This window comes from Zalophus californianus, chromosome 7 (genome assembly GCF_009762305.2).
Source record: "Zalophus californianus isolate mZalCal1 chromosome 7, mZalCal1.pri.v2, whole genome shotgun sequence".
NCBI lineage: Eukaryota > Metazoa > Chordata > Mammalia > Carnivora > Otariidae > Zalophus > Zalophus californianus.
In genome coordinates this window covers 46,046,221-46,069,181 of record NC_045601.1, presented here as the reverse complement: position 1 = coordinate 46,069,181, position 22,961 = coordinate 46,046,221, and the positions used below count along the sequence as shown (strand labels likewise).

Here is a 22,961-nt window from a genome sequence, read left to right as displayed (position 1 = left end):
TTTTTTTTTCCTTTTTCAAGACTGTAAATGGATCATTTCTAATTTATATAATAATGAAGAGAAAGAGAGATCCAATATAACTTAGTTTCCATATGTATAATACTCTCTCTTATATAGATTCATCCTTAATTAAATCTACTTACACTGTAATTGAGAAATAAGATTTGGTAGCTCTGTGTATGTGTACATACACATACAAATTTTTCAGAGCAATACTCAAAATTTTTATCACAAGTGTCAAACATAAGATCTTATTGGATTAGCAGAGATATCTTAATAAGTGTTTGTTTCAACTGACAAACAGTGTTTGTTTCTGACTGAAATGCCAAATGCCATTCATTATTAAAAAGCCAGTCTAACACCATTCTCTTGTTCAGCATATACATAACTTTTTAATTTATGCAAGCCTCTTTGCTAATATCAGAGACTTCTGCTTGAGTCACACACAGTTCCTTCTTTTTTTTTTTTAGATTTTATTTATTTATTTGTCAGAGAGAGAGAGTACAAGCAGGGGGAGCGGCAGGCAGAGGGAGAAGCAGGCTCCCTGCTGAGCAAGGAGCCCGATGCAGGACTCGATCCCAGGGCCCTCTGCCTGCAGCTCCCCCTGCTTGTGCTCTCTCTCTCTGACAAATAAATAAATAAATAAAATCTTTAAAAAAAGATGACAGATTTTATAATCCAGATTATATGGATATGATGGGAGTTTTTACAATTCTTACTTTTATTCCATATCCATAAAACACTGAGAAATATTTTTTAATGAATCTTTTAGTCTACAATATTTATATCCCTGCTCTGACCTAGACATTAAGCCTTAAAGTTACAATAATATATAAGAAAGCTCCTAATCGTCTATAGTTCATTGTCTGCCAGAAGTGAAAAGTGTCTGCCAGAAGTGAAAAGTAATAGTACGGTAATTTAAAGTTAGCATGAGTAGTAGTATATTAGGAATAAACTCAGGGTGGGAAAATGGAGAAGACCTAATCTAACCTGAGAGTGGGACAATTAAGGAAAATGTCCTAGATGGCATCCAGGCCAGATCCCAAAGGATGAGAAAGGGTTCCCAAACAAAACCAGGGGAGGATACTCTCTTTTTTTTTTTTTTTTTTTTAGGGAGAGAGCATTGGGGGGGCGGGGGCAGGTTGGCAGAGGGAGAAGGAGAGAGAGAATCTTAAGCAGGCTCTATGCTCAGCACAGAGCCCAATGCAGAGCTCGATCTCACCACCCTGACATCATGACCTGAGCAGAAATCAAGAGTCAGATGCTTAACCAACTGAGCCACCTAGGTACTCCCAGAGGAGGAAAGAACTTCTTAGCTTTGTTTTCCTTTTTATATAGTATCTGGTTTGGTTAAAGGTAAACTACTGAAATTTCTAGAGTTTTTCTATTTTGATTTACTTAATGGGGGAAAAACTTACGACACTGAAAATTAATCATAGTTTTCATTGTTCTCTTCTCTTGTTTCAGGGATCAAAGGCAAAGCCTCTAAATACATTATCTAAAAAGTGGGGCTCTTTTTTTATTGATTCAGTTTCGGGACTGGAAAATACAGAAGACTCATTGGTTTATACATGGTCTTGTAAGAGAATCAGTACTTACAGCACTATTGCAATTCCAAGTATTGAGGCAATAGCAGGTAAGCAGAAAAATACTTAATAAAACTTTAGCTGTTAGTAGACAGTAATGACTGTAAGTACTAGAATTCTTGCCTTTGAAAGAAGAAAATCTTCCCATGGCATTTATTTTTCTTGGGATACACCTAGGTTATGGCAACCTAGGTAATTAGGACCTGCCTGTCTCCTGGAGCCAACTACAAAAACTGGATTTTTTTTTTTTTAAGTCTGCTTGGAGTCATAGGATAAAAGGAAAAATTATCAGGACAGGGTCTTGAAGAAGCCACGTAAGGTGTACCTGACTTTTGGAGCTGCTTTTCCCTTAGTGTTTGGTGTTTGCTAATTCTAAAGAGGGCATCAGGGAAATTAAGTGGACCTTTCATTAGCTTCCTGAGCCTACAGGCATAGGAAGTGGAAGGTAAGTTCTGCCAGAGGAGGGGTGGACCTGATGGACTCTCTTAATCTGTGTTGAGACCCTGAATTTACCTTAAAGATAACTAAAGCTCAGTGTTAGATCAGATGAATCCCTAAAACTGGATTGAGAATATTCTCTTTAGAGAAAGGTAACATCAGTCTAGGACTCATATAATTTCTAAAAACAATATAAGGTTCAGCACATAATGAAAAATAGCTAGGCCCACAAGGGTATGAGACTATACACTAACAGAAATAATGAAATTTAAAAAAAAAAAGAAAGAATGAAATTTACTATGGCCAAGTACAGAAAAGAAAGGACTGAGAAATTTAGTAGAGACATAAAAACAATAAAGAGAATAGATGTTTGAAATATTAGAAAATCAAAATTAAAAACTAACGGATGTTTAAAGCAGATTAGACACAGTTAAAAAGTTAATTAGTGCACTGGAAGACAGGCCAAAAGAAAATATCCAGAATGAAGCATGAAGAAAAGAAAAAAAAAGCAAGATACAGAAAAAAAGAAGATAAAGAAGAGGGACTAAGCAACATAGGAGATACACTGAGAAGGAATAAGATTTCTATAATTGGAAACCCCAGGAGATGAGAGAATAAGCCAGAAGCAATAGCTACAACTTTCCAAAAATGATGAAAAGAAATAAGCCAAAGGGGTAAGAAGCCCAAATTAACTGAAGCAAAATAAATACAAATCCAAAGTTAACTGCTAAAAGACAAAGATAATTAAGAAATATTAAAAGCAGCCAGAGAATTAAAAACATTGATTTCAAAGGAGTAAGAGTTAGACTGACATCTGACTTCTCCCAAAAACAAAAAAGCCAACACAGTAGAGCAGTATCTTTAAATTGCTGAAAGACAATGGCTATCAATCTTGATGGTAGTCAACATCCAGTAAAGATATCATTAAAGAATAAAAGAAAAATATTTTTATTTTTTTTAAAGATTTTTATTTATTGATTGATTTGAGAGAGAGAGCAAGAGAGGGAACACAAGCAGGGGAGTGGGAGAGGGAGAAGCAGGCTTCCCTCCAAGCAGGGAGCACGATGTGGGGCTTGATCCCAGGACCCTGGGATCATGACCTAAGCCAAAAACAGACACTTAACCGACTGAACCACCCAGGTGCCCCAAGAAAAGTATTTTTAGACAGTCAAAAATGGAGGAAATTTATCTCTAGAAGACCTACACTAAAGAAAATACTAGGGTACTGTTCTTCAGGCAAAAGAAAGAATGATTCCTGTTGGAAGACTGAAGATGCAAGAAAGAATATACAGCAACAAAGGGATAAGCTACATGAATAAATTAAATGAACATTTTCTGTTGGAAAAATTTTTAAAAAGTCCTAAGAGTTTTAAAGAAAGAATTGTTTTATTTTTATTTTATTTATTTATTTATTTATTTATTTATTTATTTATTTTTAGAGAGAGTATGTGTGGGTGAGTGGGGGTTGGGGGATGGGGACAGAGGAAGAGAGAGATAATCTTAAGCAGGCTCCACACCCAGCACAGAGCCCAACATGGAGCTGTATCTCACAACCCTGAGATCATGACCTGAGCCAAAATCAAAAGTCGGACACTTAACCAACTGAGCCACCCAGGTGCCCCTAAAGAAAGAATTTTAAAACATGAAAGACTCCACCAAAAAATTGCTAGAACTGATACAGAAATTCAACAAAGTCACAGTATATAAAATCAATACAGAGAAATCAGTTGCATTTCTATACACACAATGAGCAGAAGAAAGAGAAATCAAGGAATGGGTCCCATGTACAACTGGACCAAAAACCGTAAGATACCTAGGAATAAATGTAACCAAAGAGGTAAAAGACCTATACTTTCAAAACTATAGAACACTTATGAAAGAAATTGCAGAAGACACAAAGAAATGGAAAAACATTCCATGCTCATGGATTGGAAGAACAAATATTGTTAAAATGTCTATGCTACTCAAATCAATCTATACATTCAGTTCAATCCCTATCAAAATGCCATGAGCATTTTTCACAGAGCTGGAATAAACAATCCTAAAATTTGTATGGAACCAGAAAAGACCCTGAATAGCCAAAGTAATGTTGAAAAAAGACAAAAACAAAGCTGGAGGCATCACAGTTCCAGACTTCAACCTGTATTACAAAGCTGTAATCATCAAGACAGTGTGGTGCGGGCACAAAAACAGACACATAGATCAATGGAACAGAATAGGAACCCAGAAATCAACCCTCAACTCTATGATCAACTAATCTTTGACAAAGCAGGAGAGAATATCCAGTGGAAAAAAGACAGTCTCTTCAACAAATGGTGTTGGGAAAATTGGGACAGCCACATGCAGAAGAATGAAACTCAACTACTTTCTTACACCATACACAAAAATAAACCCAAAATGGATGAAAGACCTAAATGTGAGACAGGAACCCATCAAAATCCGAGTAGAGAACACAGGCAGCAACCTCTTTGACCTCAGCCACAGCAACTTCTTGCTAGACACGGCTCCAAAGGCAAGGGAAACAAAAGCAAAAATGAACTACTGGAACTTCATCAAGATAAAAAGCTTTTGCACACCAACGGAAACAGTCTACAAAACTATAAGGCAACCTACAGAATGGGAGAAGATATTTGCAAACATCTTATCAGATAAAATATCCAAAATCTATAAAGAACTTATCAAACTCAACACCCAAAAAAACAAAAAATCTGGTCAAGAAATGGGCAGAAGACATGAACAGACATTTCTCCAAAGAAGACATACAAATGGCCAACAGACACATGAAAAAATATTCTTCATCACTTGGCATCAGGGAAATACAAATCAAACTACAGTGAGATATCACCTCACACTGGTCATAATGGCTAAAATGAACAACTCAGGAAACATAGATGTTGACGAGGATGCAGAGAAAGGGGGACCCTCTTACACTGTTGGTGGGAATGCACACTGGTGTGGCCACTCTGGAAAATAGTATGGAGGCTCCTCAAAAAGTTAAAAATAGGGCTACGCTATGACCCAGGATTGCACTCCTAGGTATCTATCCAAAGGATACAAAAATAGTGATTTGAAGGGGCATATGCACCGCAATGTTTATAGCAGCACTATCAACAATAGCCAAAATATGGAAAGAACCCAGATGTCCATCAACAGATGAATGGATAAAGATGTGGTGTGTGTGTATGTGTGTATATATATGTATACAACACACACACACACACACACATACACACACACAATGGAACACTACTCAGCCATTTTTTGCAAAAAGAATGAAATCTTGTCATTTGCAAAGACATGGATGGAACTAGAGGGTATTATGCTAAGCAAAATAAGTCAAAGACAAATACCACATGATTTCACTCATGTGGAATTTAAGAAAACAAAATAGATGAACATAGGGAAAAGGAAGGAAAAATAAGATGAAAACAAAGAGGGAGGCAGACCATGTGAAACTCTTAACTATAGGAAACAAACTGAGGGTTGCTAGAGGGGAGGTGGGAATGGGGTAACTGAGTTTTGGGCATTATGGAGGGCACTTGAAGTAATGAGCACTGGGTATTAGATGCAACTGGTGAATCACGAAATTCTACCTCCAAAACTAATAATACAGTATATGTTAATTAAATTTAAATTAAAATATATTTTTTTCAAATGATGCCAGTGGCAGTGGGACAGTTGGAGTTAAAATGCCCTAGCATCCTTGTATTATATGGTAAGGAATAAGAGTATGTTAGGTATTATGCATGTTGCAATCTCTAGGATAACTACCAAAGAAACTGTAATGAGATACATACTGGGATAAAATCTAAAACAAAAATGGAAAGAAAAGAGTATGAAAAATAAACAAGACATGGAGAATATTCAGGAAGATGACAGATTTAAAGCTGAGTAATTATATTAAGTATAGATGGCAAAAATCTCTGATTAAAGTCCTGAATGCAATAATGAAACCCAACTATGGGCTGTTCAGAAAAGACATCTCTGAAATACGAGGACACAGAAAGTTTGAATATCAGAAGATGGCAAGAGCTAATATCATGTTAATGGTAACTATAAGAAAGAGTTAGCTATATTAATGTGAAACAAAATAGACATTAAGGAAAAATCCATTATTAACATGAAAGAGAATTACTTCATAATAGTAAATTTGGTTCTCAGAAAATATGTATCTGAAAGTCTGAGGTATTCACAGGGCCCCTGATTAAGATCAGAACTTAAATCCCTCCATTTTCTTAAAGCCAGGAAACTGCTGAAAAATCCACTCTGCTTTGCAGAGGTACGTGTTTTTGCTCATTAGTTGCCTGAAGTTCTCCTCAGAATTTGGCAACACGCCTGAGGAGAAAACCAGCAGAGTCCAGTTCTCCACCCATTCCTTTACGGCAGATTCCTAGCCCCTCAATTTTTGACTGCACCCCTTCAAGATTGCCAAAAGCTCTGCTCGTTTTTCCTGCTGCTAGTAACTGCCCCTGCCTCCAGGAAGAATCCAGGTGCCTGAGGGAAAAAGCTGTGACAGAATGTCAGCTCACTCTCTGCTTGCTAGGCCTTCCCAGGAACTGGGTCCTCAGGTCTTAGGTTGCCTCTCCAGTGACTTCACCCTGATGTTTGTATTTTATTCAGCTTTTCTACTTGTCCTAGCTCCAGTTTATAAGCAGAAGTCTACTTAAGTTTTTGTTTTGTTTTGTTTTGTTTTGTTTTTTTAAAGACTTTATTTATTTGACAGAGAGACAGCAAGAGAGGGAACACAAGCTGGGGAGTGGGAGAGGGAGAAGCAGGCTTCCCGCCGAGCAGGGAGCCCGATGCGGGGCTCGATCCAGGACCCCGGGATCATGACCTGAGCCGAAGGCAGACGCTTAACGACTGAGCCACCCAGGCACCCCCTAACCTTAGATTCTTCTTTCTTAAATTGGGGATAATAGCAAGCTGCATTTCCTCTCTCACAGGATGGATGTGAGAGAAAGTAAAGCAAGATATTTATCTGAATTATTGATAGGGTGATGATGATGATATGATGATGATATGATGATAATTACAACCCTAAAATACATATAACCTTCCAAAAAGTCCATTCTCTATGCCAGCCTACAAATCCAATATGTCAATATATCCTCATTAAAATAATATCTCATTCTCATTAGTTTCAAAATAATAGTTTAATTTTCATTTTGTTCCATGCTTACACACATAAGATTAAAGAAAGATAACCTAAATATATTTCTTCCTTTTACAAACAATTTTCCTGTAAAAGACATGGAACTTGTAACTTGAAGGGGCTAGCCCAGAATTGAACTATTATTTTCAGTTTTTCTATTTCATTCTTCCTTTATTTCAAAGTGATTCAGATTTACAGTGAGAGAACAAAGTAATGTGATAATGGAAGCCGATGAATTATTGCAATAGTACGTGGATAAAAACTGGTTCAATGAGATATGGTTATGAAATAGAAGAAAGTCAAAGTAAAGTGAATCTTCATTATTCTAGGATTTAAATATTTCTCCGAAGAATGAGAAAATAACCCCCCTCCATCTTCTGGGAGTAATTACCTCTCCTTAAAGAAGCAGTATTAACATTAGTGCATCTCTCGTTTTCATTTGCCAAAAGCTTTCTTCCACAGCCCCCTGGAAAAGAACCTGGCGCTGGGCTTTTGTCTTCTACCTTTTCTCAGGAGAAAATATTAAGAAGGACTTAACAGTAGTCAAACAAAGTTAAACATGTACCGATTTTTTGTGGTGAAAGGAGGAGAGAGTTGATGTGTCATATTCAGTTGTTGATTTTGATGTCTGGGATATTTCCTTAGAAAGCAAAGTGTTAGTCTCTAAGTTAGCACTCTGCTATGTTCACATTCTCATAAAGAAGTTCTATCTCACAGAAAACTTGAAATTGATTATTTCAGTAACATATTCAGTAAAATTGGATACGACTGTGTAATTTACCTTATTTTTCAAGTAAGAAAAATGGCTGGGAGAAAAATACTGATGGCCATGGCTTCAGACATGTTGAGGATAGAATCTATATATACATGTTATCCTGCTAATACCTTTTAAAAAAAAAAGATCCAGAGTTTTTCTGTTTCTGTTATATTTTACGTTGAACTTACTGTTCAAGAATATTTGTTCATTTTGGCTCACTTCATTTAATTGCTAGATAATATGGTTGATGTGATGTGTATTTAATACACAGAGTTTAATAGAATATTGTTGTGGTAAATAAGAATTCAGGATTTGTCTGCCTTTCTCTTTTCTTCCAAAGAGCACCAGAAATGACTTTCCTGTAACAGAGATGCCATTCTTTCCCTCTTGTTGAATCCCCAGTCTGGAGATCCTTGTTTTAATAGAAGAGTCATCTGATCTCACCTGGTTATAAAATGCCCAGATTTCTTAACAGATCTTTTCTGCTACCTGGAAGAGAAAATATTTGCTTTAAGTGAGATAGGAGGTGAAAAACAAATACTCCGCCTTTGCCTCTTAAAACCTCTTTGTATTCATGAAATGTTTCTTTCTTAATGAATATCTTGCTAGGTTTGGTTATCTCATTGACATTTAAATACAAAGACTCATTTTTATAGATTTTATAAGTTTGCACTTGCTAGCTATATACATTATAGTGATGATTGGTTTATAAGGATTGTGATAATGTAACCATTTTTAACCTTACAGTAATAGCCATGCAGAAACCTAAACATTTACTTCAGCAAATGTATAAGAAAGAGAGGAAAAGATGACTGGTTGAACTCTTAGCCTGTATCATTTTGGTGGCTTCTTAGAAATCCAAGACCTCACATATATGATTTTAGAAACTCAGTGTTAGCAATTTACTTTCCAATGCCTTTTTAATGTGTGGCTCAAAATATACCACAGCTAACTGAGCGGTCAAGACCAGTGAAATTCACTAATACTGAACGTTTTTCTGTTTACAACATCTTAGGTTTTTCAGGCATCAGACAGGCAGTGTTCCTGCTTCCCAGTTTCTAGCACTAGTGTTTTCCTCATAAGGATTAACTACCTGGACTTGATGATTCTCACTGGCATTTAATATAAAGTATAATTTTTATGCTAGTGTCATTTTCAAAGTACTCAGTACTTCCAAATGTTTTACTTGTGAGATTTTTGAAATAAGGATTATTGCCCAGCATCTACATGTGGAATGAGTATCATAACATGGCATCTATCATAACGTTTCACTTGTAATATTTCTGGTAATGTTTCCTTGGAAGAAATTTGGGAAGAAGATATCTGAAGGCTAGCTTTTGAGAAATTTAAAGATGTCACAATGTCTCCCCATCAATAAAGTACGCATTTTATGTTCTCTCTCCCAATTTCCATTGTGGCTGTGCATGCACGTGTGTGTGTGAGAGAGAGAGAGAGAGAGAGAGTGTGTGTGTGTGTGTGAGAGAGAGAGAGAGTGTGTGTGTGTGAGAGAGAGAGAGAGAGAGAGTGTGTGTGTGTGTGTGAGAGAGAGAGAGAGAGAGTGTGTGTGTGTGTGTGTGTGAGAGAGAGAGAGATGATTATCATATGGAGAAAGCTGCCACACTGTGTATATTAAAATCCTTATTTATCTAAGCATTCAAAAATTATTCTTAGTAACTCTCTTATTACTAAGGGCCAAGAAGATTATTAGTTCTCATTTACCAGTTACATGATGCTCTGAGTAGAGCCTGAGAGACTTTTAAATTAAAAAAAAAAAATTAGATGAGCATGCCTATTTTGTGTGTTAACTTTTGTACAGAGAATGTTAAAATTAAACTCATTAGTTAGATCTCTGAAGATGATTTATAAAACTTCTAAATGTGTCTTGACTTAAATTATTGTAAATTTTATGGAGAAAAACATCTATACTCTTCATGTTAGGTGCAACCTATCCAGGTGACAAAAGAAATTAAAATCACGAAACTCTAAAAAATAAGTTTTATTATCAGTGACTCAAATTTTGATTTGTTTATATTTATGAATGGCCTTTTGAGATCTGCAAAATAATAAAATTGTTCTTTTTCCCAGAATTACCCCTGGACTACAAATTTTCAAGGTTTTCTTCAAGCAATTCAAAAACAGCTGGCTACTATCCAAACCCTCCATTGATCTTATCAAATAATGAGACACTGACAAGCAAATAAACTGTCTTTACTGGAAAATGAAGTGAAGAACTATATATGCAGCAAGTCTACTGTAAAAATGTTATCTTTCAAAAAATACTATAAAATGCTTTATAGGAACAAATTCTTAATGATAACTGACCAAGAAATTGATGTTTTTTCCATAGGTCTCCTTTCTGTATAGACCATCTTTATGCCCAACAACTCTCATTATGTTAAAATCTCAGTATCTTAGAACTGAAAAGAACCTTAATATTTTCTATACCAATAGTTCTGAGATTAGGATTCATCTGTGGATTAGGAATCACCTGTGTAATATATACATATATTCACACACACACACACACACACACACACACACAATTTACACATATGCCTAGACCAGTGGTTCTCAAAGTGTAATCCCCAAACCACTAACACAGCATCACCTGAGAATCTGATAGAAATACAAATTTGCAGTCCCCATGCAAGGCCTGCAGAATCAGAAATGCTGGGGATGCAACCCAGCACCCTGTGTTTTAATATTAGTGGATTCATATACTAAAGTTCAAGAATCATTAGCTATACCATAACCTCCAGAGATTGGTTTAATTGGTCTGGAAATATAGATGAGCATTGATATCTTTTACCTGCCCCGGGAAAAGTGCAGCCAGAATTGAGAATAACTGATCTCTATCTGTTCCTTCCACTTAAAACCAAAAATACTGAGTCTAGTGAGAATAGACTATCCAAGCTATCAGGTTTGATGCTATTCTTAAGTTTTCCAAAACAAGGAGCTAAAGAGGATTTCTTGTGATACCACACAGCCAGTATGGGACAGAAATGAGATGAGAAGCCAACTATTTCAACCTCTAATGTTACTCATAAGCGTTCCCCCCCCAATAATGTTAAAGGCTATATAATTAATTTTCATTCACCTTAACATATATATTCTCAATGGGACAAAAATTCGTTCTTGGGGTGAAAAACATATTAGATAGTGCAATGAATTGTGCCCCTCCAAAGCTCAACCCTACCCAGTAAATCTTACTCTTTAGCATTAATTTCTCTCATTAGGGAAAAACAGAATTTAAAGTTAAATTTATTAATTAAATTTAATTTGGTTGAATTTAATTTTTCTCGGGGGTAGTAATGAAAAAATGATTGAGAAAAATGCATTAAGAGGTTTCATAGTTATATTACAATCCAGGATTATTGTGTTCCATGTGCTTTGTATAGTCCTCTAATAGTAGCTACTTGTGGCAAGATGTCTGGAGCCAGATGTTTACAATTAAATTCCTGGCTACTCTTTATAATTTCGCTCTGTCCATCATGGACAGTGTCAGAAAACACAACGGTCACTATCATTATTTTACCTGGATTGTAGCAGAGAACTTAACATATTGATGCATGCAATGAAAAGATAAATATTTCATTAAATTTTTAAATGCTCAAATAATCCCAAATGTATTCTGGGAATGAGTATCTCAGGCTGGGTAAACAGTTACTGAAATTTTTTCCTCAATGTCAGTAGCTCTGTTTGATATCTACTAATAAGTATATGGTAATGTATTTAAAATTGATTTCCAAAATCTTATTGGAATATAACGAACACACAATCATCTTAGGGCTAAATGAAAGATGCTGTCTCACGTATACAAATAGATACTTAATTTCTTTAAAAATAAAGCTATTTTTCCTTATGTGGATTTATTTTGTCAATGGGAAAGAATGTATCTTTTTTTTCTTTTTAAGATTTTACTTATTTATTTGAAAGAGAGAGAGAGAGACAGCGAGAGAGGGAGCACAAGCAGGGTGGAGTGGGAGAGGGAGAAGCAGGCTTCCCGCTGAGCAGGGAGCCAGATGCGGGGCTTGATCCCAGGACCCTGGGATCATGGCCTGAGCTGAAGGCAGACACTTAACATCTGAGCCACCCAGGTGCCCCAAGAAAGTATCTTTAAATGTTTATAAACTGCTATTATTAATATGAAAAATGAGCACCCCAAAATATGTTAATTGCACTTTTTTGGTCACTAAGGATTGAAAAAAATTGGAACTCAAGTCAGAAGTTCCCATCCTACTTTTACCAGTACTTACCTAAGGGATCTGAACAAGTTACCATATATATCTAATCTGACCTCAGTTTTTTCCATCTTGTCAAAAGACAAGGTTAGAGTTTTATTTCCAAGTTTCCTAATACACTTCTAGCAGAGTCAGTTCTTCTAATGAATGTTGTTTTTCTGTTGGATAATTAGACTTTTAAGTTTTTTTATTTCATTTTTTCTAAGAAGTGCCAGTGTTTCTAATTGGATATGAAAAGTAAAAATAATTTAAAAATGGCACTATAAAAATTAAAAAGATATTAGAGAAGAAAAGCTATACTTTAATAAAGTTAAATGAAGCAAGAAAGCAGGAAAATTGTGTAAATGGACGGAGGACTTAAGTTTAATATTAGCATACAGGCAAACATTCATCATCTGAAAGATAACTACAAATAAATGCAAGGGATTTTAGATTTTCCTTGCTGGCCACTGTTGATCTCATCAGCGGAGGTAAGATCTGAATGTCACAGTGGTAACAGTTTGTCAGAATTTGTTTTTTAGAATATTGAGGTAGAGAAACTTCAGTTAAACCATGAATTGCAATCTAAAATCAACTAAAGTTTACTCTTGAAATTCATGGGTCTGAACTGCATGGGTCCACTTATATGCAAATATTTCTTGATACAGTACTGTAAATGTATTTTCCTTATGATTTTAACATTTTCTTTTTTCTAGCTTACTTTATATAGCATACAATACATATACAAAGTATGTATTAATGTTATCGGTAAGGGTTCCAGTTAACAGTAGGGTATTAGTAGTCAAGTTTGGCAGGGCAGTCAAACATTACACATGGATTTTTGACTGCATGGGGGAGGGGGCCCTAATCCCCACATCGTTCAAGGGTCAACTATACTTCTGAGTTATTTAAATTTGAAATCAGGTATTATTTCCCCACCAATTTTCATATCCAACAACTTTAAATATATGTATTTAAAGGAAAAAAATATATATATATACACACATATGTATATATACACACTCATACATGTATACACACACTTTTATTGAACTGGTTTGAATAAAAAATCTATATGATTATATAACAAACCAGCATAAAATAGAATGTCAAACTCTCTTTGGATATAATAACCTTGACTATATTAGAATCACATGGATAGCTTTTTCTTAAATGTGATGTTACAGTAACATTCCCTTACCTCTTCTCAGAGTCTTGAGAAGAAGATTACCATAAGAGCTGACTTCCAGATTAGTGCAAGACTGGGATATATTCAAGAGTTAACTCACCCACTGTGCTACCCATGAAAATCCTTGGGCATGGTCCAGTCCACATAGGGTGAATTCAAAAAGGTATCTCTTGTTGGTCTCTAGAAATAATGGCAAAAAAATAATGGCAATGAGTGCTAACTCTTCACCAGGCTACTTCATGTTCCTTATTTATCCCCTACAGCATCCCTATGAGGTGTGTATAATTATTAAAATTTTACAGATAAGGACATTGAAATTCACAGAGGTTAAATAACATCCTTGCTCAAAATTGTACTGTTACTAAGGAACAGCGTATATACATGAGCCCAAGTTTCACCCCAAAATTCATGCCCTTAGTTGACTGACACATAAAAGTCTTCCAACATTGGAAAAGATCGGGGCAAATTCTCAGTTTAAAACCACACTTCTATTTAACAATCACACCATGCTAGGACATGTGAGGGATTAGAAATACACAGGCTCAGTCCTAAAGTAACAATTTAGTAAAAAATATTAAAGCAAAGATCTATAACATAGAACTTAACTAGAAGAGTAAAAAAGAGAACCAAGAACCACATGGGAGTCCTAAAACATAAAATGAAGTCTACTCTTCTTGGAAGCCACATAAACTAAAGTTATTAGTAAGCAGGTCAACTCTTCATATTCAGGTTCAAACGTTCACCTTGCATACTTAGCAAATTTTCCCCTTTGGTGCTGAGGAAACCAAAATGGAAAGGGAATAATGAAAACCGATCCAAGTAAACTTAATGGGAGATGGGATATCTGGGCCTATTGAGAGAATTTGGGTCATTAATTAGAATGACAACTATAGGGGCACCTGGGTGGCTCAGTTGGTTAAGCCTCTGCCTTCGGCTCAGGTCATGATCCCAGGGTCCTGGGATCGAGCCCTGCATTGGGCTCCCTGCTCAGTGGGGAACCTGCTTCTCCCTCTCCCTCTATTTACTGCTCTGCCTACTTGCGCTCCCTCTGTCAAATAAATAAATAAAACTTAAAAAAAAAATAGAATGACAACTATATCACATAGACTGCTTGGCAGTCAGGTTCTTATACCATGCACCTGTTCTCAGAGTCTTAAAAAAAAAAAACAACTTTATTTTACTTTATTGGTGGGTTGGCCTTGGCACTTTCTTGGTAAAGATTAAAGCTTAATAAAGTTTAATAAAGAGAAGAATGGGGTACCTGGCTGGCTCACAGTTGGTAGAGCAGAAGACTCTTGATCTTGGGCGTTGAGTTTAGCCTTGCATTGGGGGGGTAGATTGTACTTAAAAAAAAAAAAAACACTTTAAAAAATTAATTAACATAAATAAATTATTAAGTGCCTGTTAAAAGCAGTCACCATGTTGAATCAATTAAAAAATACTCAAATTCTCTAAGTTTAATACAAATGTCAACACTTCTTTACAGTTCCTAGCAACTAAATTCCATAAATATAATATTTAAAGTCCTTTTGGTACATTTACTCCCTTTGATGAAGGCAACAAACTGCTAATTTCATTCATTTTTGCAGCAATTATCGAGATTGCATTTGTAAATTTCAGTAGTGTTTTAATCTGTGACTGTATGGAACCCTGTATTAAGTGGTTAAAAAAAAGTACCCCTTTCAAAGACCATTCATGAATGAATGAAGAATAACTTCAACTGAGTCCGGATTATTCACATAAATATGATTTTTGTTTTATGACAAATTTAGTACAGATGTTTATAATAATGGAAGATACCCTAGGCTTGAAATAAAAAAATTCACGTCTCTGTGACTTGCATCTTAGGCACATTTACTTCAACTTTCTGAGCCTGTTTTCTCAACTATTTAAGTGGAGATAGTTAAGACCTGTGTCAGGACTATGAAAGTAACATGTGAACACAAACGGATGTGCCCGACACACCTCAGATTTCTGGAGATTGTCAAACCAGACAGTATCTCTGACGCAAATCAGATATCCAAGGCTCAAGCTGTGACTCTGTGGAGCAGGGGATTCAAAAAGAATACAGGTAATTTTTGTTTGTTTTTATGATAAACACTGATTACAGAAACTTGAGTCAACTAGAGGTAAAGGAGAAGCAGTAGCAGCAACAGGAATCGTGGGGAGAAAGGACCCTGAGTAAGGAAGGTTAGAGAAGCCTTTTGTGAGTCTGGTCTAAGCTGAATACCCAGAAATGGAAAAGAATGCCCAAGGAGATTCTGTTATGTGGGCACCAGGGAAATTATGAAGAATGACCCTACTAACGGCAATATGGCCTGAGCAGACCAAATGATACTTCTTTGGTGAACAGAGGACGAGAGAACCTCATAACTGATTTGAAGGTCTGCATAAGGAATTATTTGGGTCTAGAATTAACAAAAACAAGGCGGGCGCCTGGGTGGCTCAGATGGTTAAGCATCTGCCTTCGGCTCAGGTCATGATCCCAGGGTCCTGGGATCGAGTCCCGCATCGGGCTCCCTGCTCCTTGGGAGCCTGCTTCTCCCTCTGCCTCTCTCTCTCTCTCTCTCTCTGTCTCTCATGAATAAATAAATAAAAAGTTTTTAAAAGAGAAAAACAAGGCAATGAAAAGAAATGGAACAGGGATATAGGAGTAAACCAATTGGTAAGTGAAACCTACATAATATCTAATTGAATCTAATTTTATTAAACAGAACAGAAACCATGGTAATCTAACAAATGAGGAGCACCAACCTACTAGAAAAATGAATACTATTGGTTAAAGCTGATAATAAACCAAGGGCAAAAAAATGACATTTTTCTGACCATGTCCAGAAAAGGATAAGAGATAATTCTTGAAACAAGTGGTTGATGCAGAAAAAATCAATCACTAAATTGAAAAGGTAAAATGAACACTATAAGGAAAATTTAGAATTAAGTTGGGTGTACAGTTTGCAAAGAAAACCTAGCTCTCTAAAACTTAAAGTTCTCCAGGCCTAGAAAAAATTATACTTAAGTAAAACTTGCAAGTACAGATTGCATCAAGAGTCAGCAGGTCTGTTTAATAATAATTTGGGGCCATTTATGTAAAATTTTTGTTTAGATGGCTAAAAATACCATTCATTTTCACAGGTCTTGCAATATCCATAGCTCCCTCAACTCCAGAGATTGCAGAAGTATTTAGCTTCCAAAACTTCATGTGACAACTGCTGAACAGCAAAACATTATTGGTAATTAGATTGAGATGTCTGAGATCATTTGTTTCTATACACTGTGTCAGTCACAATTTTTTTGGTTATTCTTTCTTTTTGAAGCAACACACTTGTAGGAAAAGAAATTAAGCACTTAAAGAATACACAAAGATTAATTTCTTCCAAAAGTCTATCTTAAGCTCACTCAGAAAAGAATAAGATCAGTTAACAAAAATGTAAACAAGAATGGTGCATTAAGAGTAGTTTTCCACTGGGGCGCCTGGGTGGCTCAGTCGTTAAGCAGCTGCCTTTGGCTCAAGTCATGATCCCAAAGTCCTGGGATCGAGCCCCGCATTGAGCCCCACATGGGGCTCCTTGCTCAGCAGGAAGCCTGCTTCTCCCACTCCCATTCCCCCTGCTTGTGTTCCCTCTCTCACTGTATCTCGGTCAAATAAATAAAAATCTTTATAAAAAAGTTTTCCACTAAGCGAAATAAGTCAGTCAGACAAAGACAAATACCATTATGATTTCATTCATATGTGGAATTTAAGAAACAAAACAAACAAGGAAAGGGGGGGAAGATAAATCAAGAAACTACTCTTCATTATAAAGAACAAACTGATGGCTCCCAGAGAGGAGGGAGTGAGGGGTTGGGTTAAATGGGTAATAGGGATTAAGGAGTGCACTTGCTAAGATGAGTACAGGGTGATGTACGAAACTGTTGAATCACTATATTGTAGACCTGAAGCCAATATAACACTGTATGTTAATTAACTGGAATTAAAATAAAAACTTAAAAAGCCAAAAATGTTTTCTACTAAAAACAGTATTTTAAGTAAATGACTAAAATCAAGAAATGGTGCTTCATTACCTTCAAGAACTGCACTGGTTGAATAGGAAAAATTATGTTCATGAGCATGCAGTTAGGGCTTTTCCAAGAAAAAAATGTCTTAGAAATTTGGTGGCTTTTTTTTTTTTTTTGAAGCTTCAGGAAAATGCTTACTGTGACAATTGGATAACTTTAATGAATTCCCAACCTTTTATTAGCCTAGACAACACAGAATTTTATTTTTTATTTTTTGGTGAAAAGAAATACAGCAGAGTGACAGACTTTATTTTTCCTTTGAGCACATAGAAGAAGACTAAAGTACTTAATGATCCTTGTTTAGTTTGACAGAGCAATTCTACAAGTACTTACACTGGTTAGGAACATAAAATGTCAAGTACAACATTATTATTAGGGCAAGAAATATCAAGACAATCGAGTTAGAGTTTTTCTTTTTGAGATTACTTTCACAAGACACAGCAACAATTTGCAAAATTTCAAAGATCACATTCAAATTATATTTTCTTACAACTATATATACAGACAGACCAGAACAAGCTGATATATTAATCAATATTCACAGGTTTCATACTGCACAGGAACAAGTTTGATATTTTTGCACACATTCTCAATTACAAGCAAAAAGCAGGCCTGTAAATGTCAATTTTGCCAGCAAGCAAAAATAGAGAAAGGAATTAATAGGATTTTACTCAAATACAGTGAAATAAGGAGTATATACCATTAATCTTCCACATAGAAAAGAACACTCCTATAATAATAGAGAGAAAACATCCAGACTTGCATTTTTCTGTATAAAAAATCTACTGGTGAATTCAAGGGAAAACTACTCCAAGCATCCTCTTTAAACATCAACCACTTTTGATTCTCCCACCTCTCCTGGGAGAAGCTTCAGGGACCTCTCCCACCATCCCCAACCCTGCAGGGTTCCAGTCTTCCCTGTGCCTTTCCAAGACTACTCCACAGCAGGTTCATTTCTGTTTCTGGGCTTTCAGGTTCCTCAGGCCACAGCACCCTCTCCCCACTTGCTGTGCCCAGACCTCCCAAACACACTTAGAGCTTAGAGCAAGGCCTTCAAAAAAAAGGAGAAAGAGGCAGACAGTCATTACTAGCACTATATACCACCCAAGTAAGACAGCCCTGACGGCATTGCTGTCCCACCTACTGGAAATCCAGACACCACACATCCCCATACCGCCCTAGGAGGGAAGCCTGGCATCTCCCACAGTGTAGACTGCAGCCTGCTCCCTGTTTTTGGGGAGTGAAGCAGGGAAGGAAAATGTGGAAGCTGAGGAGGGAGAGGCCAGGAAGGCCAGGCCATAGGATGGAGGCCCCGGAGACATCAAAGCAGTAATAAAAGAGGACAGAGGTGACCCTCAAAATGCTGCCCTGGGGTTATTTCTAAGTGATCCAAGGCCACACACCCCCAAATTTCCAGGTTTAAAAAAGAGTGAAACTAAGTTTGGTTGCTTTAGACCACACCCTGCTCTGGGTCTGCCTTAAATCCATCACTGTGAGGGCCCCCCCGTCTTTCCCCTCTGCTGCTCAAACTAAACTCAAGAAACACACAGTTTTGGAAAAGGGTGGGGTCGTCAAAGTTGGCCCAAAAGAACACTGCTCATAACTAAACAACCTACAGGTCTCCCTTTGAAACTTTCAGACCCTACTAAAAAGGAATTGGGGGGGAGGCATGAGAGCAGAAGAGCACAGTAAGCGATCTGGAGTCTATTGTACAGTACCTTTCTCCCTCTGGACACAATCAAGGTGAGAGCAAATTAAACAAAAAGCCTGCTTTTGCCAGTTCAGTTTTCTGTTTCCGAGCTGTAACTGTTTGAGAGAGGGAGGAAGGGAGGGAGAGGGAAGCAGAGAGAACAAGGTGGTGGTGGCGGGGGCGGGGCGGGGGGGGAGGGGGAGTGAGAGAAAGATAGAGACAGATACAGAACAGGCCCCACAGACCAGAAACACCTCTCCCTCAGTGCCGCCACCCTAGCAACTTCATCCTGTCATTCTGAGAATGAGTGCAAGAGTTAGGAGGGGGATACCTAACAAAGTTGCCCAGATTAAGGGTGTTTTGTTGGCTACAGCTCAGAAAGCCTAACTGCTGGAAGTGAACCATTACCAGCCTTGTATAGTCATACACTATCATGTATCACTGCCCAACCTGCCCAACAGCCAATTGGGTTTATAGGTAACTATTTGATGGGGTAGGGAGTTTGAGGGGAAGTTCCCTATATGCTGCCTGGGATCTTAAGTCCACAGATAGTTGCTGAGGAAGCAGGCAGTGGTGCCTATGCGAAGTTTACCCAGAAGGCCGAGAGCAGGTTTGGGTGGGCCATAGCACAGACCTTCATACTCACCAGTACCTGTTCACAAAGCAGAGTGCCCAAAGGCAAAAGAAGACCAATGCAGTAACACTGAACACCTCTCATCTGTTACCTCATTCACGCCTAGCAGCCCCCACCAGCCACCTTATTCTGCCAGATAACCAGCTGGGTGGATGGCACAGGCCAGGAAGGCAGCTAGGGAACCAGTCAGTGGTAGCGAGAATGTCCAGTTTGGGTTGACGGCTGCATCATCTAGATCAGCTTCATCTTGCAGCAGTGAAATTCAAAGAACTTGACATACAGTACATGGGTATCAGGAGGACAGTCAGCATTAAGTATGAAGCCCAGCTAGTTATTTGCAAAGGTATTTCAAAGCTTCTTTGTGGTAGATAACCACTTAAAAATCTGGGAGAAGACCATGGTCACAGACAGGGCCCAAGGCATGCAAAGGAAGGCAGTGCCTATCTATCTACAGCATCATGTGCTTGGCATAGAAGCAGTGCAAGGCATGCACTTGGAACATGTAACAGGATACAGAAGAGCATGAAGGTCCAGAGGAAGAAGAACACAAGCGTGTAAGAGTCAACCTTGCAACTGATTGTTGAAGATTTGGAAGAACCAAAGAATAAAATACTCCAGTGTGAAGAGAAAGCAGATAGAAGACTGCATGCTGTTGGCTAAGCATAGGTTCAAGGGGATGTGGTGAGGAGACTTGTGCAGGAGCTTCTCACAAGGTCATCAGTTAGCCAGACTGGAACCTGAAGGACCTGGGGCTCTCCACTGGCTGCCTTGCTGGGTCTCGAATTCCACGGCGAGGCCCTTCACCCATCAGGTAGTATTGTAGGGATTGGGCCACAGTTCTGCTTTGATAATCTCCGCAATCCTGTCGAATTCTAGAAGGCTGTGGTCTGAGAACCAGTTAAAGAAACTGGGGATAGTGTTTCCTTCCCGGTTCCTGTGGATATGGGACTGGGGTCTTGGCCCCTGTGCCAGCGGATTGGAGTGGAAAGAGACACCACCCTGCCAGAGGATCTGCGCTCATATTCTTTGACGAGCCCCTCATTTCGGAAGTAGGGGTTGCTCTGAAAGATGAACTTGAATTTGCAGCCTGCTCTGGGGTGTTTGAGCTCCTCCACCTCCAAATTGATCATGTACCTCATCATGTCTTCATCTTGGCCACTGATCATAGGTGACAGCTGGGGGTGGTTCCGAAAGGCAGTGACCCAGAAACCTGGGATATTTTGGATAATGAAACTTCTGCGCTGCATATGAAGCCTTCGCATGCGGCCAAACTTGCGCTCCAGCTGAAGGAAGGCCCTGTCAGCCTGGGCATTGACATTTGACAGCTCCTGATCGATGGCCTCCAGCGAATCCATGCAGTTATTGATCTTCGGGCCTTGCCCCGTGTCTCCTCTTTCATTCCTCCTACCACCTTTTTTTCCTTCTGCATCACCTTCTTTTCCTCCACCACCTCCTCTGCTCCTCCCTCCTTTTCCGCAGCCGCTGAAACGGCGCACTTTTTTGTCATTTCCTTGGCCTTCGCCCCAGGCGTCATCTGAGACCCCAACCCCCCTGCGCCACAGGCTTCTAGAGCTTTCTCCCCAGCAGGGCCCTGCGGCTCTCTACGCTGACAGCCATTTTCCTGGCTATTGTCGGTCGCCACCGCAGCGGAGGCTGAGGCAGGGCTGCTGCCAAACCTTCCGTGGGAAGCAGAACCTCTTTCTGGCCTGTTCTGGTCGCTACACGGCCGCGACTCCCAAAAACTCGAACGCGGAGCACCGGCGCACAACTAGCGGGGTTCTGGGGTGCGCCTCCCTCCGCGGCGGTCTCCAAGCCGCCCTCACCTGTGTCCGCCATCACCGGCGTCGCCTCGGTTTCCTCGCCCTGGCACTGGTTTAGGGTCCGGATGTCCCGGGGCATGGTCGCCAGTAGCTAAGCCGCAGTCTTTAGCGACAGAAAGATTGTTGCCCTCATCCAGGCCGCTCATTTTGGTAGAAGGCAAACCTGCAGGAGGAGAGCGTCCCTTGTCCTCCGCAGAAGCCGCGCTCCGCCCCAATCCGCCCCTCTTTTCCACTCGGGAGGGATGCTGCTATGGCAACCGGTGACATCACGGCAGCGGCGTCGTCACATCGCGCGAGAATTCGCTGAGCCTTGTGATTACGACAGTCAAGGGTATGCCTTTGTCTTTGTGTGGTGGTGTGTAAGATGTGATGGTCTGGAGTAGATTTGTAAAAGATTTGGTTTACATGACTGGGTGCAGACCAAATTCAAACATGTGAGAATTGTGTTAATGTGCATTTCTAAGGCTCTGAATGAATTTCTAAGTCACCTACACTGTTAATTTTCTCTTAAAATACTTAAAAGATAAGAAAGGTTAAGTAATTGTTCGAGTCCGTCCGCTCATAGGGCCTTTCGTGGATGGTAAGATGGACTCAGCAATTCACATGCCTGCTTTTTTTAGTGTACAGATCATGACTATTACCAAAGAATTGAGATGAGCAGAGTTTCGTCTTAAGAGAAGTGTTGATTTAAAAAACTTAGAAGCTGTGGAAAGGGAGGCTTCTCTCATCCTAACAAGACATAATGAAGAATTATTTCATGTATTTATGTATGTTGGCCAACACCTGTGAAGCTGTTGGACAATATTACCTCTTCACTTTTAACTAATATAAGTAGCAAATGTATTTTCCTTACTTAGAGCTGACCCACACCCATGAGCACGCAAATTTAGCCTTTAAGCATTACTGAAAAAGACGTGATCTCAGATTTTAATTTCCAAAATTGTACATATATGTTGCTTATTCTCAGGTTATAATCCTAATCTAAAAGGAGTTCTTGCTTTATAATGCCTGTGGGCATGAAGCCAGCAAATATTTGCCAAAATTTGCCCCTATGATAATTTACTGCAGGATGGAAGCAATAATCAACTGTTTGGGGCACTGAAACTATTAATTGTCCAAATTAAAATAGTTTAAGTAACATTTAAAATGTTAATGTTAAAATATTTACTTAAAATTTCTCTTTTCAAGTCGGCTCATACAATTCATCTAACAGTAATGTCAATACTGTTCTATGTGTTGTTTTGTTTGCTGGAGTATGGAAAAACTGGTGTTAATACTTAGATGAATACAAGAATGAAGGAAAACTTAAATTTTGCATATTTTTGTTTAACATCTTAAATTCATATTAGAAAAATGTTTATGATTATAATTCTTTGTAATAGAAACTACACTACAGAGCACCGCAGATTATGATCACTT

General features: G+C 38.3%; 2 protein-coding genes across 6 annotated transcripts in view; one reads left to right on the top strand and one right to left on the bottom strand.

Annotated features, from left to right (window-relative positions):
* The window catches only part of NT5DC1 (5'-nucleotidase domain containing 1), a 145,087-nt gene extending 133,288 nt beyond the window's left edge, over positions 1-11,799 (top strand). For both annotated transcript variants that reach the window (XM_027602046.2, XM_027602045.2), the window contains exons 11-12: positions 1,468-1,636; positions 10,019-11,799. In XM_027602046.2, coding sequence (XP_027457847.1) covers positions 1,468-1,636; positions 10,019-10,134 — 285 coding nt within the window. In that variant the 3' untranslated portion in view covers positions 10,135-11,799. The remainder of the gene's footprint in view (positions 1-1,467; positions 1,637-10,018) is intronic.
* COL10A1 (collagen type X alpha 1 chain) overlaps positions 1-22,961 on the bottom strand; it is a 156,180-nt gene that overhangs the window by 117,416 nt on the left and 15,803 nt on the right. The window contains exons 1-4 of one of the 4 annotated variants that reach the window (XM_027602040.2): positions 21,546-21,680; positions 14,604-14,685; positions 13,443-13,522; positions 8,378-8,422 (exon numbers count right to left, since the gene is read on the bottom strand). Coding sequence is in view for 1 of the 4 variants with exons in the window: in XM_027602038.2 (XP_027457839.2) it covers positions 13,443-13,522; positions 21,546-21,621 (156 nt within the window). In the remaining 3 variants the exon portion in view is untranslated. Of the gene's footprint in view, positions 1-8,377; positions 8,423-13,442; positions 13,523-14,603; positions 14,686-21,545; positions 21,766-22,961 lie in introns of those variants that run through there. The other 3 variants (XM_027602041.2, XM_027602044.1, XM_027602038.2) reach the window with 3 other exon arrangements.